The sequence below is a fragment of the Schistosoma mansoni genome, chromosome 1 (genome assembly GCF_000237925.1).
Source record: "Schistosoma mansoni strain Puerto Rico chromosome 1, complete genome".
Taxonomy (NCBI): domain Eukaryota; kingdom Metazoa; phylum Platyhelminthes; class Trematoda; order Strigeidida; family Schistosomatidae; genus Schistosoma; species Schistosoma mansoni.
In genome coordinates, this window is record NC_031495.1 from 17,943,917 (window position 1) to 17,958,852 (window position 14,936).

The following is a 14,936-nucleotide window of genomic DNA, read 5'->3' on the forward strand; positions in this document are numbered from 1 at the left end:
AGACCATAAGTATTGTTTTTCATCTTCGTTAGCAGTGTTATTCCGGTGCTATAACCCAGTAAACTACTGTGATGATTGATCAGTAAGTTTGTGAACTAAGGTAACTGACTAAATAATTCTTCGCTAAACTTGTTAATAACTCCCAATGATGCGTGCAAAATAGTGTATAAGCTTTTGCCTATATAAAGAAAACTTAAAATATACTGGACAGGTAATCAAAAGTGAGAGTGCGGATCAACTAACGGCTGATGAAATTAAGAATCTTAAACCTAGTGTTTAGCGTCCACAGGGAACCTACATCACATATTATTTTTATTGAAACTTGGCAAATGTTGAGTCTTTAATAGTAATCAGTTGGTGTATAGGTTTGTCAATGAACTTAGGTACATGTCAATCTAATTAAAAGTTATTAAACGTTTTGGAATACTTAAATAGGAATAATATATTTGTAAAATCTCAGCGAATGAATTTGAAGTAAATCCAATGTTTCGCTTGGCAATCTGGTCCAAGCTTTTTCAAGGAAATATAGTCAGACATCAAAATTATCGAATATAAATAGGTACATAGTTCTTCGTTTCATTGTACACTGAATAGGTCATCCAATAAGCGCCCGAATACTGTGAAACTATTTGCTCTAATTTAGACGAAAGTTCTTATATGTTTTGGGATACTGGTAATCTAACCAATTTTCATGTTCCAAATGGCTGTGATTTGCGTGATACTATACTTAAAATCAAGTTGATATATTCCCCCTAACAAAAAAATATAAGACTTATCAGACAAACATTATCTGATTTTTATTCTGTATTTTTCATATAATCTTCAGTGTATTTCATGTGATCTCGTCAGTCTTACGTCTAGCTTGGTACTAAAATATAAGGATGATTTAGTACTAAAAATCACATTTTGGTGTAATAAGCTTGTCTCTTTACATCAAGTATATCATCAATGACGTCTAGTTTATACAAGTCACTATCCTAGTAAATAACCGCGATTAATTAATGGACTATGTTAATTTCTTTTCTCCTTTTCTTATTCTTCATTATTTTTTCATATCTTCTAAAAAAGTAGAACAACTTAAACGCGAATACTTGTCAATCTAGAGCTTACAGAAAGATCAAGCAGGCAATTTGTGTCACTTTCATGTTGTAATAAAATTTTAAAAGTTAGCAGCTGTGTATTCTTTAGGAATTCCTATGTATTCTGTAAATGATATCTCGTTAGGTTGGTTAGTTTACTAATGATATTTAAAGAGTATTGTTTTAAATCCAGGAAAAACAAATGTGATAAAAATATATGTATTGGTAAATATCTTCACTTAAAAGTAATGGTTCATATTATTAAGATTATGTCAATATTAGAATATCGATTTAGGCCATGTGTTTGCAAGGACCTAGTTAATTATTTCCCTTATCGTCACACTGAAATAATTAGAAAACTGAAATTTAACAACCCCCTTCTTGTACTGATGTTTCAACCATTGGTTTAAATATAAAATTGCCAAATATATATATATATATATATATATATATATATATATATATATATATATATATATATATGTTTACTTACTCTCTGTTTTGTCATTTTTTCTTTTCGATTTTGCATGGAAATTTATTCTGGTATAAGCTGGATGTTTCTAGTTTCAAAGTAAAATAGTCGCAATAATGTTCAACAAATGTTTAATTGTACCAAGTTCACCAATTGACGTTAGTGAATTAAGTAAAAATGATCACATGAGAGAGATTTTTAACAAATAAACTTTCCTACTGACAACTTTTCACTTTAACAAAATGGTGATGCAATTCGTCTTCTTGTTATTTTCCAGTTTATTAGTCTTTTTATTAGATAATTGTTGTTTTAAATACTCATGGGTATCTAACCATTTCGGTTTTTTTAATTGGTCCATGTTTCTTGATCCAACAAAGTTTGTTTTTTGTCTCAACTTATTCATACACAAGTCGATATCACATACTTTAGTAGATAATGGTTGGACATATTTAAGTTAGCACAAATTCGTAACATTGACTTATTTCAATCAGATAAAGTTCTCTTAACTTCAGCATTTTCCAGCAATTGGTTCTATTGTTTTAAATAATATGTGAGAGCTTAAGAGGTTTTTACTTTTCAGAATGATTATCTCTAGAAGTATCTAAAGTTTATGCATTGACCTTACTATACTGTACCAAACCAATCATTCATTTACCTATACAAAACACTGTTATACAGATAAAAATATCCATGGTAATATAGCTCAAGAGTACCACATTATTGTTTGATGTTAATGCTTCATTTTAGTCACAAAATCGTATTTTTTAATCATTATTATATTGTTATTATTGCATATTTAGTCCTCTCGGAACCCAGTTTTTTCGAAAACAATATTTCTGCGCCACGATTTAATTGATGAGAACAATTCAATACGATTCAGTTTATTCGATATTAAAGATGTAAAATCAAATGTAGTAAGTTAGTTAATCCTCTCATTTTATGCAAAAATTTACCACAGAATTTTAATTAGGATAATGAACTGATTAATATTAGACTATAGTTGGAAACCAGTGCTTCCAGGTTTACAATGGTGTTCTAACACTAGTCGGTTAATGATCTTAATTAAAAACTCAACAATCTCCACAACCTTATACTGATTATTACAGATCCATTGGGAATGTTCAAATTAAATACTTGTAAACCTGTTATTATTGTGATTTTATTTTTTATTTCACTTATCGAACCATTGCCAGTAATATACAGTATTTCATATTGTCTACATTTTATAGTCTTCATTGTGAAACGTTTATGTTACACACAAAACGAATAACGTTGTAGATGAATGACATTCATAATACGTAAAGGAAATATGAAAAACTAAACACCCCACGTTCTATTGTGATAAATGCAAATTGACTTCATCATGTAATACGTTACTAGGCTTACAATGATAGTCCTTCCAGTCAACTCATTTTTAAATTTTCATGCTACTACCTAAATGTTATCCTACTTTCAGTTGTATCAACCAATTTTTTCTAATTAGATTGGCTGTTTATTATTTGGACTTTATCACTTAACAGATTTGAATTACTTTTTTTCTTTGAATTTTATGTAGAGCGCTTTAATCGGCGAAACAATTACAACACTAAAAGTATTATTGGATAGTTCATCTCTTCTGTTACCATTACGTGATGATTGTTCTAAAATACCTGTGAAGTATGGAGGTTTAGAGACGACGATCCCATCAATAATTGTACATTCAAGGAAACAGAAGCCATTAGATTTTACAGCAGCTAAGGTAATTCGTAATATCATCTCCTTTCATGTTAAAGTCCACTGTTTTTTGACTCTGTTGTCTACTCAACTACTCTGAAAGTAATAAAGTGATTTTTGATTTTTTTTGTGTATGAACTGTTAAGACAAATATATACTTGAATGAGTTACAATCGAGTGTATTTATTTACTTATTTTTGTTTTGAAAACCCCCTTAAGTTTTTTAAAATTTATCCAATACACATTTATGTACCCATCTTCGAGCTAAACTATTTTTGCCAGTCATTCATCTGATTAATTTATTGACACTACATATCCTGGCCAAATAGTAGTAGGTAAAGCTAAATTCGTACGTGTAACTTATTGGTTAAAAACCGAGTTCTCTAATTAATGAACTGTTTCAATATTTATTCATGTTACAGGTCGTTGATTTGTTTGACTATTATTTGTTTAATAACGATCATATAAAATATAAAGAGGGAATTTATGAAGGTATTCATGTACTAAACATATTGTAAGGAATCATAAGTTGTGATTATGTAGTCTCTATCCCAATGTCAAAGTAAAGAATATTTCGAATTTTGTGTTGGGAAATCGAAAATTAATTCACTGAATGTCTTTAGCTTATTCTAGGTGGTTTCTTTGTTTTATTTGTACACATGTTTCTTTTTTTTTATCATTTGTTCTATATATGTTACTACTTCTTAACGTAATGAAATGCTTTTTCTGTGTTTAGTAAGTTCCCAGAATAATTTGATGGTATATTGATACTTTTAATCATCTATTGTTATTTTCTTCCGAAGAAAAGTAGATATGTGTTTTGGTGGATAGTATCTTAATCTGAGCGTCCTTTTTTTCAATATGAAAGTACAATTATCACGGAAATCTTATTAATTTACTATCAGTATATCTAATGTAGACAACAAAATTTCTGAATTAATCGGTTGTTTTAACACTTGATAGTGGTATGAAAATCTTATGTTTATTATTCATAATAATGGTTAGTTAGTATTTGTTAAACCAAATTATCAATCACATGTTCTACGCAAATTTTAAGCTTTAGTCAAATTAAATATTTGTCAATCTATTAAAATTTAAAGTGTTAAACTAACAAAAATTATTCCTTAATCAATTTAAACTAATATTCTTATAAAAAACAGTGTTTTTTTTATATAGTTGAAATCATGAGTCAATTGAAGCTAGACCACCATGGAAAAGCTGGAAGCACTGGACGGCTGTTTCGTCCTATTGTGGAACTCCTTAGCAGTGCGCATCCACGATCCCGCCTCGCGAGATTCGAACTCAGGATCTATTAGTCTCGCGCGCGAGCACTTAACCGACAGACCACTGAGCCCGCTGGCATCCAACGGTGTTAATGTCTAACTTCAACCAATCCACGAAATTGAGCAACCATTCACCAATGTCTATCTTCAATTGACTCATGATTTCAACTATATGAAAATTACTAAAATTTCCACAAAACTCCCTTCTGATAATACTTTTTTTAATTAATAAAATCAACACATTGATAATCAATTATACATTGTAAATTATGTGTTTTGTATTTCAATTTTGTTTACACTACCTACCTTGTTTCCTTTCATATATCTCTACAGAAAATTTCTATATATTTTGTTAATTAAAATCAAAAGCTGATTGATGTTCACCTTTTTCTGTGTGCCAGTAGGTAGCATTACTTAGGTGCTCATATACAGCATGATTTTGAATATGCAACCTGATGATTAAAAAAACGAGTGGTTTATTCGTTGAGCTGCTATTTTTGGTGATTGGTTCATTATGTTTGTTTGTAACGGATTTGAATAATATAAGCGAATAAGAAACAAATTGGCTTGTGGTGTTGGAATGTCTAATATATATATGTTATCTGTCGATCTCATGCCATTTGCAATATACCACCACGTATTTCATGGATCTCAATTAAAAATTTTTCCGATTGTCTCATAACTTTAATCAATTACTTTGGTCTTATGTTGATGATGTCGTTTGCTTAGCATTGCTTATTGTTATTTACAGTTTAGTAAATGGATATGTACATGGTCACTTGATTATATTACTGTCATGAATATTCTGAAATTTGTATTGTGAGTTAATCGTATGTTTCATTATTTTTCTAGGTTGATGCTAATATGTTGTCATTACGTTCAGTATGTGATAATCTATTGTCTAAACGATATAAATTTCAAGATTCAATCGGTGAGACAATGCATATTATTGAATTTATGGGTGAATCAAAGCTATGCTATGCTTTCCCGATAGAATATCTGTAAGTTTAAATTACTAGTATCATTTGTTGCTTATGTTTCACTCGATACTCTATCAATTTGTTATAGTGAAAATATGTAATGAAGAGGTTAGTTAGCTGACCCCTTCTCTTAATTAATGATTTATTTTTATTGATTAGACAGTGCACAAATAGTTATAGATGGTCGTTTTAAAAATATGTTACTATTAATGGTCAGAAAGATTTAATTTCATCATTGTTTCCATTATGGGTTATGGAATTAAGATTTATAGTATCTTTTTTTTAGAAATATAACCTAAAATTTATGGCCAAGACAGGCTACTATAAATGTTTATCACTTATGTTGTTAATTATAATCTATAGCTTTGATAATTTAACTTCAGTTCATTTCGGAGGGATAAGGCCTGGTACTGGAGTTAAAAATGTGTATACATAAATAATGATGTAATACTCTTTCTATATATAGCCATTAATAAAGTGAATTCCCTCCAAAAGGCAACTTAAATTTCTAGGTTTAAAACTACTTTCATTTACTTGCATTTTTACGTAGAAAATTAAAATTTGACTAAGTGAAATAATTTAATGTATCCCATATTTTCACAGTTGTTTGCGATTAGTTCTTTTATAAGGAAAACCCGTTTATTGTAAGAAATTGCAGAAAGCTGAGATCTTTGATTTGGTCAAAACGAACCATATGATTTCCGATATATTAGTCAGATAAAATCAACTGACAGTTATTACTGGATAGTCGAACTACATTTTGAACGTTATCAGCAAGCTAAGATTGGTTATAAACTGTGTAGAACTAAAGTATTAATCAACTATTCTCCTATAGGCAGAATACGTACGTGTACATAACTAACTAATCTAGTAGTGAATAGTGTTATGATGATTATGTTCTAACTATATTATAAAACTGAGCCAATAAAAATGAAGATATCGATTCAAAATGCAATATCAGCTAACATTCTTTCATAATGTAAGCCAATGCTACATTATCATAGAACGTTTAGAAGGAATCTTGTCATACATTGCAATTTCTGTTCGCGAGTTTGCTCTGATTTAGGTAAGACTTTGGCAACCCACCATTCTGTATAAGTGTTATAGCATAGGTTATGCATAAAAATTATTTCCACATGAATGTTTGTGCTTTTCTAGAACTTAATGTAAAAAATCAAAGGTATTTAGAATGATTATGTTTACATTAGTATTCTTTTTGATATTTTTCTTGTAGAAAAACTTTAATTCAGTCAGAATATTTGATATATGACTCTTTATCTCGAACTGGATCGGTAAGTTTTGTTTTAAATTTGGAGTTTAAAATGTGTGAATCATTAGTTTCTATATATTATGCTTTAATTTTGGTAAAGGACGGAAAACACTCACATTCAAGATGTATGATAAACTTTGATGACAGAAAATGATATAGTTCGGGGCAGACAAATATCATATAATTTTTTTGTTTACAAATCTAGGCAGTATGTTACCTCGGTTATATTACATTTTGATGTGTATATCAATCTATATTGAACTTTGCATGCGCTTTTCGCAATATGAATTTGTAGGTCATGTGATCATTATTGTAAGGTCAGATATTATGGAAATTGTTGTCTTATAGTCCGCTAACCAAAATGATGTACTAAATCATCAACCAGATCCCCGACTTTAATTTCGTTAACTTCGCGTCTACTATTACTCAACGGCTTGGTGTCTCTGTCTTGCCCAATTGCACGTCCGACCAGAACTAATAATCTGAGTCAACAGCCAAGCTCCTATTGGTTTACTACCCGCAAGTTATTTACCATGGCCTGTCTTTGAGTCCAAAAGTCAACAGCCAACCTGTGCTATACTAGATTTATATTTTAAACAGACGTATTTTACATGCAGACATACCGGACCGAATTATACCATAAATTAAAGAAATAACAATTATACATGAAGAAACAAAAAGTGATTTTGGGTAGGAGAGACTGCGAATAATAGACTGGCAACAAATAAGGAATATTAAGTCTTACAACAGTAGTTTGTAGATTATCCGAAAGCTTATTATAAAAGGAACACATATGCATAGTAATTTAGTAACCTAATAATTATGCAACAAAATTATAATTAACAATTCGGAACATCACTTCCAATTTTTACGATATCTGTTCAAACCATAAGTCACATCGAGTCAGGAAAGAACTTAACAGAGATAAATAAATGGTCAAAGCAAGACTTGTGTTTTATATTCTGCTGTTTGAATGGTGTTTTTGCTTTCGGTAATACATTGTTAGTGAGCTTCAAGTCTCAAGGAAGTTGTTCCACAACTAAATGTCTTGTTGTAGCTTGAATAATAAGTTAATGATAATGGGGTACCACTAATCTGTATAATGAATGGATAGATATGGCAAATAATTACCCTAGGTTAGGTAATTAACACAACAACTTTACCTTAACGTGAAATCCAAGGATATCTAGGCTACGAAGTGCTTTCTCCACAAAAATTATTCAGGAACTCCAGCATTTTCCAATTTACAGCTGTTTTTCCGTATAGGTTTTGTCGTAATTCAATCCGTGTTGTTAGGAATTTTGATTCTGGTCGATACTTCTAGTGATGCTGGATTTTTGTAAACTGAATGCTGTTTCATCGTGAAGCCTTCATTGTTTTGGGCAACGAAAACAAAAGCTGATCAAAAATATCACTAAAAACTGGATCTTGGGAAAAATGCTAATTGTTTTTTATGATAAAAACGTATTCCTAACTGTATTTTTTTTGCCAAAAGGTTACCTTTATTTTTTTCACTGTTATTTTTTCCCCAGTCGAAACCTGTTATTGAAAGCTTACGAAAAGAACGAATGATTAGCATGAAACAAACATTGGAACGATACGAAGCTAATTTAAGAAATTTAGTTGATTACTCTGGTGTGTGCTAAATGTATATATGATAATATTACGTTTTACATAATGGCTTGGCTATTCATTTACTATCATAATTGCGTCCACTATTCACAGCTGTTTTCTATTGGTCCATTATATTGCACTGTTGAAGCAAGCTAACACTGGAACGACTACATGTACTCACATTTACTCCTAGTTTTAAATAGGCATTCGTATATATTGATTGACTATTTTGTATTGACAGAAAAGTGCACATTGTTTTGCTGGGTTTCGCCTTGTTGTTTAATTCAATCTGTTTTTTTAGCAAAAAAAACAGCCAAAATATTATCATTTTTTGCTGGAGGTAGCATACTTTTTAGTTGACAATGTCATGAAAATCGCTAACAGATTAATTTTTCTTTGATTTTCTCTGACTAATCCACTTTAGAGTGAATTGGTCTGAATAAGTTGACTATACTTTATTTCCTTAATGTCCATTTTATGTCTAGATGTGTTGTGTATGTAAGAGCTAGTAATGATATTCAGCTGACTAAACTATATTTAGTGAAGTTAGGTTCGAATTCGCCGTCTAAAGGTTAAAAATCTAATGCTCTGAACACGAAGCCTCCATCCCAGGTAATTGCTTTGTCTTTATTGTTAACAACATATCTGAACTTCACCCCACTAACTGATTGGCTGAGCCATACAATGTTCAGTGAAAACATAAATTGGTGTAATCTGCCGCTGTTCTTCACAATAGAAGAAAGGTATCAAAATATAGACTAAAAAGCAATATAAGTAGACAGGTTATTGACTAGCATAACGTAATAAAATATTCAATATACCGGTAGGATACAGTGAGTGTATCTGAATATATTGTATGTCTCAATATATTAATTTTTTCGTATACATATCTTCGGTGACTTAGCTAAATTTTCGTTAGTTAAATAACTATAATGCAGTTAAATATCTAGGTTTTCCAATAATGTTTTACTATACAGAGCAGGTTCGTATCCACATGCGATGGTGTAAAAACTGTACAACACAGTCTATTAAACAAAAAGACTTCAGGATGGTTTTTGTTATTTTTTGTTAGCTAGATATAGATAAGTCGGACTTCTGCAGTTGTGTGTAATTTTAAGGTTAATATAATTCTCTTTTTACTGTTTGAGTGCATCGTTATTAAGGATTACCACTTTTTCAAATAAATTATGTTCTAGAAGTTTGTGTACATTTCTATCGAACGAATAATAAAATTATTAATCATTCTTGCTCATCACATTAGTAGTAATTGTGTTGCGAATGTCCCTACTGGTTTGTTATTTGCGTACAAGCGACTTTGAGCGACAAAATTTTGAGTTCCGAATAGATCTAACTTGGAAAACGAACTAAAGAGTATAGTAGGAAACTAAATCTTAAAAAAATTCGAAAAGAAAAATGATTTTGAGGAGAAATGTACGAACTAGTGATATATTCATGACTTGAGAGAAAAAGCAATCTGTAAAATCGTCGCCGAACTGTTTTTTATGGCCTCGTCATGTATGCTACGGTCAGATCACAAATCTCGACTAGCGCTTATCCACCTCTGACTCATATAAGATTAAGCAACTTTGTGGACCGGTGCCTATGTTTGGTCTATACTTATCAAGCTTTTTTTTAAGAGTACTCTTGCCTTAACTAACCAAAATCCCCAAGGTAACCGTTAGCTGAGCTGAACATATGTCGTAAATATCTCAGCTAGTAATCAGTCACAACCTTATCAACTAAATTATCAGTACCACATTATCCAAAATCACTATTCAGCAATTAGTGTTTCTACCACATGACATCAGCCCACAAAAACACTGGTTGTTTATCGAGTCATGTAGGTGGATGCGGGGTCTATGTGATTGTCGTAACCACTAATCCATATTTCCTGGAATCCTATCTCCGATGCTCAGTCTTTTCTACCACCTCTAATACTTTTACTATATTCACTACTCTGGTATTTGTTTTGATAATTTCATCTTGTGCAAACAGAATGTGACATCTTGAACCGATGTTCACATATGGCAGGTTCTACGCTGTATATGGCTGAATGACTGGTTGAGATATTCTTTTCCCTATTGTCTGTTTGTATTTATAACTTAATTGTTTGAGCACCATTAGTGTTGAACATCATTAGGTGTAAATCATAACTGTTAAAAAGTGTTGAGTCTGAATTTTCTGGTATTCACTACACATATCCCACTTTTCAATAATCATCTTTTTATTAAGATTACCGTACATATTTCACATTGAACTTTCCATCTGTTTTATCTTGGATCAGTTTTGACAGCTAAGTTGAAATCAACTAGTATAACTTAAACCAGTATATAATTATTGTTAATAAGTTATTTCAATTCAAGCGTTAAAACATATTCGTATAGTTTTTGAATAAATTGAGCATTGGGTAGATTGTTATAAATAAATAATATATTTGTAATATCCCAATGAGGAGAAAATCTAATTTTTCTACTCATTGGGATATTACAAATATATTATTTATTTATATTCGTATAGATTTACTTTTTATAATTTATATTTTCAAAAAAAAATTGTTCGGTTTAAAAAAACTTTACTGATGCTATAGGTCCTCTATTCAAATCATCTAGTGAACGTGCTAATCCTCGCTATGATTTTGTTCCAACCAATCTTCACGTGAATCAGATAGCTTTAACAGATGTAGATGGCCAACTAGGTAAGGATAAAGAACATATTATTATTATTATTATTATTATGGTTTATAATGTATTGTATCATGTGAGAAAATTAATATCAGAACTGGCATTTCTACTGTGATCAGATTCTTTGTACCGACTAGTTTTGTTTTTATCTGTTCTTGGAAATCAACTGTCATCGTAATAGACTCAATTGATAATCACTTCTTCTATTGAAAGGCAAATTCCTCACTTATTGGTGGCTGGACAGAAATCATACGCTAATTGAAACGAAGTAGAACTTAGTTTCATCTTGAAGGTTTCGATAATTTAGCACCGTTAAGTTTGATCTTAACCTTTCTATCTGTTTTAATTCTGTCCATCGTTTAGGTATAAATACTTATTTCTGTCTAAAAGGCAGAGAAAAAAGTTCTAGTTAGTTTAGATTTGTGTCATAGATGTTATGAACATATGGAACTTAGCCTACACACTGATTCCATAGGTTTTAAGTAATATTTTGTATCCCTACTGAATGTTACTGCATTATCCAATGGTGATAAGAGAATGGAACGGGAGGTCTAAAAGCTAATACATTCAGCTTTCAACTTTTATTTCACAGACTTGAACTCCATCTAATTCGACTTGGGCGTTTCCATAGTATCACTACCCCTCACACAATTAAAATACCACTGAAAGTTGAGGACATAAGCATGTGCTTAGGAAGTGAGTATTATCGATGGAATAATAAATCTTAAACGGAAAAACTGTTTACAGAATTCTCTGATTTTGTTTAACTTCAGTTCTTAGATCTACTGTGTAGATCCACATCATATAATTCAGGTGACCCTTGGTCTGAAAGGAGAAGCATGTCATTAATAGGAAATTAAAGAAATGGACGAATCACTCTAATTAGTTACTTTTTCGACAGAAATATCTGTATTACAATTATTAGTTATCATGGATACATTTTACCTCTTCTTTGATATTTATTCGGAAGTAAAACTAGAGCTAACTAGTTTGATTGAATGATGGGTACTTTATCAACATACCAATATGAGAAAATTCTGAAGCTGCTCAAACTATCGAGTATTCACCCTTTCCAGAAAGTACTTAATTGGGTAATTTTCAAGAGTGATAACTTGAATGAATACATATTAGTTCCCAGGTTTTATACGTATCTATATTTTTTGAATCTGTTTATATTTATTAGAATCAGGAATAATGACTAATTGCGTAATGAGTAAGACTATGATATTTAAAGTTGAAACTATATTATTTATTCATTCTCCTTATTTTTAGCTTAACAAATAGTTGTTTATTATGCTGGACGTAATGATATTCAGCAGCAGTTTAATATTGAACTGTCAATCATTAGATGATGTACTCAATTTGTTTTCTACAGCTAATTATGTTCAGACACATGAACACTATCATTAGGTTTCTTAGAATAGTTAAGGTTTAAAATCTATTTCTTGATGCAATGAATCTACATTAGTTGATGAATTAATTCATATTATAAATAATAATAGAAATAAGTCATTAAGTTAATTATTCACAAATTAACAAGTAAGTACTATATTCATTATCATAAATTTAGTATGTCATTTATATCTGATCAGTAGATGTAGACCTACTTTGATTATATTATCATTTCTGAGTTACTGTTTATTATTACTATTTTATTGGAATGTAAGCATCATCGTAGATTATTACACAGCATTAAGTGGTAGTAATGGTATTTTCTTCTTAAAATTCAATCTGGGTATTTTCTCAATTTCAGTGGTCACTTATGATAAATGTAACATACCTTGATTTTTATGTAATTAGTTTTTAAGGAAAAAATGTCTTAAAACGTTTGCTTAATTGTGGAAAGAAAAGATAACTCATCGAATTCCAGTAATACTGATATATGTTGTTTGAGATGTTTACCAAAATAAAATATGATTCTTTTAACTGTTGAATGTTAGCTTAAATCATACAGATAACTGTAAGCTCGATAGATTAGATCTATGAGGTTGATCAATAGTTGGAAAATTTCGATATTATACATTGAACTGTAAACTAATACGTTGACTGTATCTTACCATATTTAATTAGTGTGTTATTCTCATGAAGAATGAAAATATTTTAGTGAATTGTATAAAACAAAGGAATTATTATTGTTTATTGTGTAGTTTATAACGTGATCTAACTATAGAGGAATGAATATTATTCATTAGGAACTAAATTATTCTTACTGGAACTAAAGTGTTTATTTTTAAGTATAGAAACCTACGCAGTTGTACATTATTTCAGAAGTAAAACAAAGTAATGAGTTAGTGAACACATGAATAAAGGGGATTGTTAACAGGATATAGATTTGATCAAAGCACGTTCCGTGTAGGATTATGATGTAGCACGCTGATTGGCTATTTCTTAACCAATCAGCACTAGTGGATACTTGGAGGAGACTCTAGAATCTTCTTATGCAAAAACTATAAATATACTAACGTTTCTCTTTTTGTGATTCCTACTTCCATCTACCTTTGTTATTTAGAATATAATTTCGTTCCTGTTCAACCGTGTTCTGATTTGAGGACTTGTCGAGTGAAGTAGTGTCCAAAACTACTAAGCAGTAGGAGACATTATAACAGAGATATACGATGAAATTAGACCTAGAATGTGTCCGTTTTCAATGGGAAATTCACTGAAATTACAAATGTGTTGTTTGTTATTTATTAGTTGACAACACTAATCAATCAGTCAGGTTATCCACATGCTCCGTCAATAACTTATAGTGTACGAAACTGAATGTGTTACTGGCAATTGCTCACAAATTTTAACGTTCTAATATTATTTTAGAATATAAATTAGTCTTTTTAATTAAGTTCTAGAGTATAAACCACTGTTTCAGTGATATGACTAAAAATTGTGTCGATTACACTCGTGTTTTTTACTTTATTCTGAATATTCAGTTGACTCGTTCTATGATTTTCTTTTTTTTGCTTTCATTCGTTCCCTGTATATGGTATTTCTCATGTTTAGATTTTCATTTCAGTTAGTTATTATCTCCTTTCTGTCCCCGGTTTATTAATTTTCCCATCTTTCGTTGTCATAATGTGCGACGGCTTCGATCAATACACATTCTACACCGATCTGCTTACTTTGTATCTTTTTTTATATTCGAACGGCGAATCAGCCTACTTATATGTCAGATGTTGTAAAAATGAAGATTTCTTGATTTTTCCAAATATTCAATTTGTCCGAACTTTTCCATTCTGATTTCGTCATCGTTTGTCTGTTTCCTTCTTTTCTTTAAAAATTTCAGTTTCCTCGCATAATATAATATCTGTTGGTGCATTCTCATTGGCTTCTCGACATTATAAATCTGGTGGATTATTTCGTATGGCATTCGATACTATGATTACACCAACACGTACCTATCCACCTTCAGAATTATCTTATTTAAATATATCATCAGAATCACCTGTAGCTTCTGCTACATGTCTTTTAAATACAAAACCAATTGGTAAAGCTATGGATTTATTATATCGTGGAACACATTCTATTGCTTTATTAAGATCTGATTTAGCTGGTCTTATTCAAAGATTAAGCGCACCTGGACAAGCTGAACCATTAGCTGAACGTATGCAAAAAACTGTACGTTCTTAAAAAAGTTTATATTTTTATATTTTTGACTTTTTGTGTGTACATTCAATGAAGTAAACCTTTTTCTTAAAATAACCCATTGTGTTGTTGAATAAAAATAAAGAGAATTCAGCGAAGAAAATGTTTTCGACAAAATCATCCACTTAAGCTGTACATTCGTACATTCAGGCTGGCCTACCATTCACGGTAATGTTAAGGATAAAATTCTGCGTTAGGCCACATC

At 30.6% G+C, this 14,936-nt stretch overlaps 1 protein-coding gene across 1 annotated transcript in view; it reads left to right on the top strand.

The window, feature by feature from the left end:
* Positions 1 to 14,936, top strand: part of Smp_081260 (hypothetical protein) — a gene marked incomplete at both ends in the record, with an annotated part of 40,155 nt that overhangs the window by 4,548 nt on the left and 20,671 nt on the right. The window contains 6 exons of the mRNA XM_018793505.1: positions 3,107 to 3,289; positions 5,400 to 5,548; positions 6,762 to 6,819; positions 8,330 to 8,432; positions 10,999 to 11,106; positions 14,373 to 14,704. Of these exons, the coding sequence (XP_018648010.1) occupies positions 3,107 to 3,289; positions 5,400 to 5,548; positions 6,762 to 6,819; positions 8,330 to 8,432; positions 10,999 to 11,106; positions 14,373 to 14,704 (933 nt within the window). The remainder of the gene's footprint in view (positions 1 to 3,106; positions 3,290 to 5,399; positions 5,549 to 6,761; positions 6,820 to 8,329; positions 8,433 to 10,998; positions 11,107 to 14,372; positions 14,705 to 14,936) is intronic.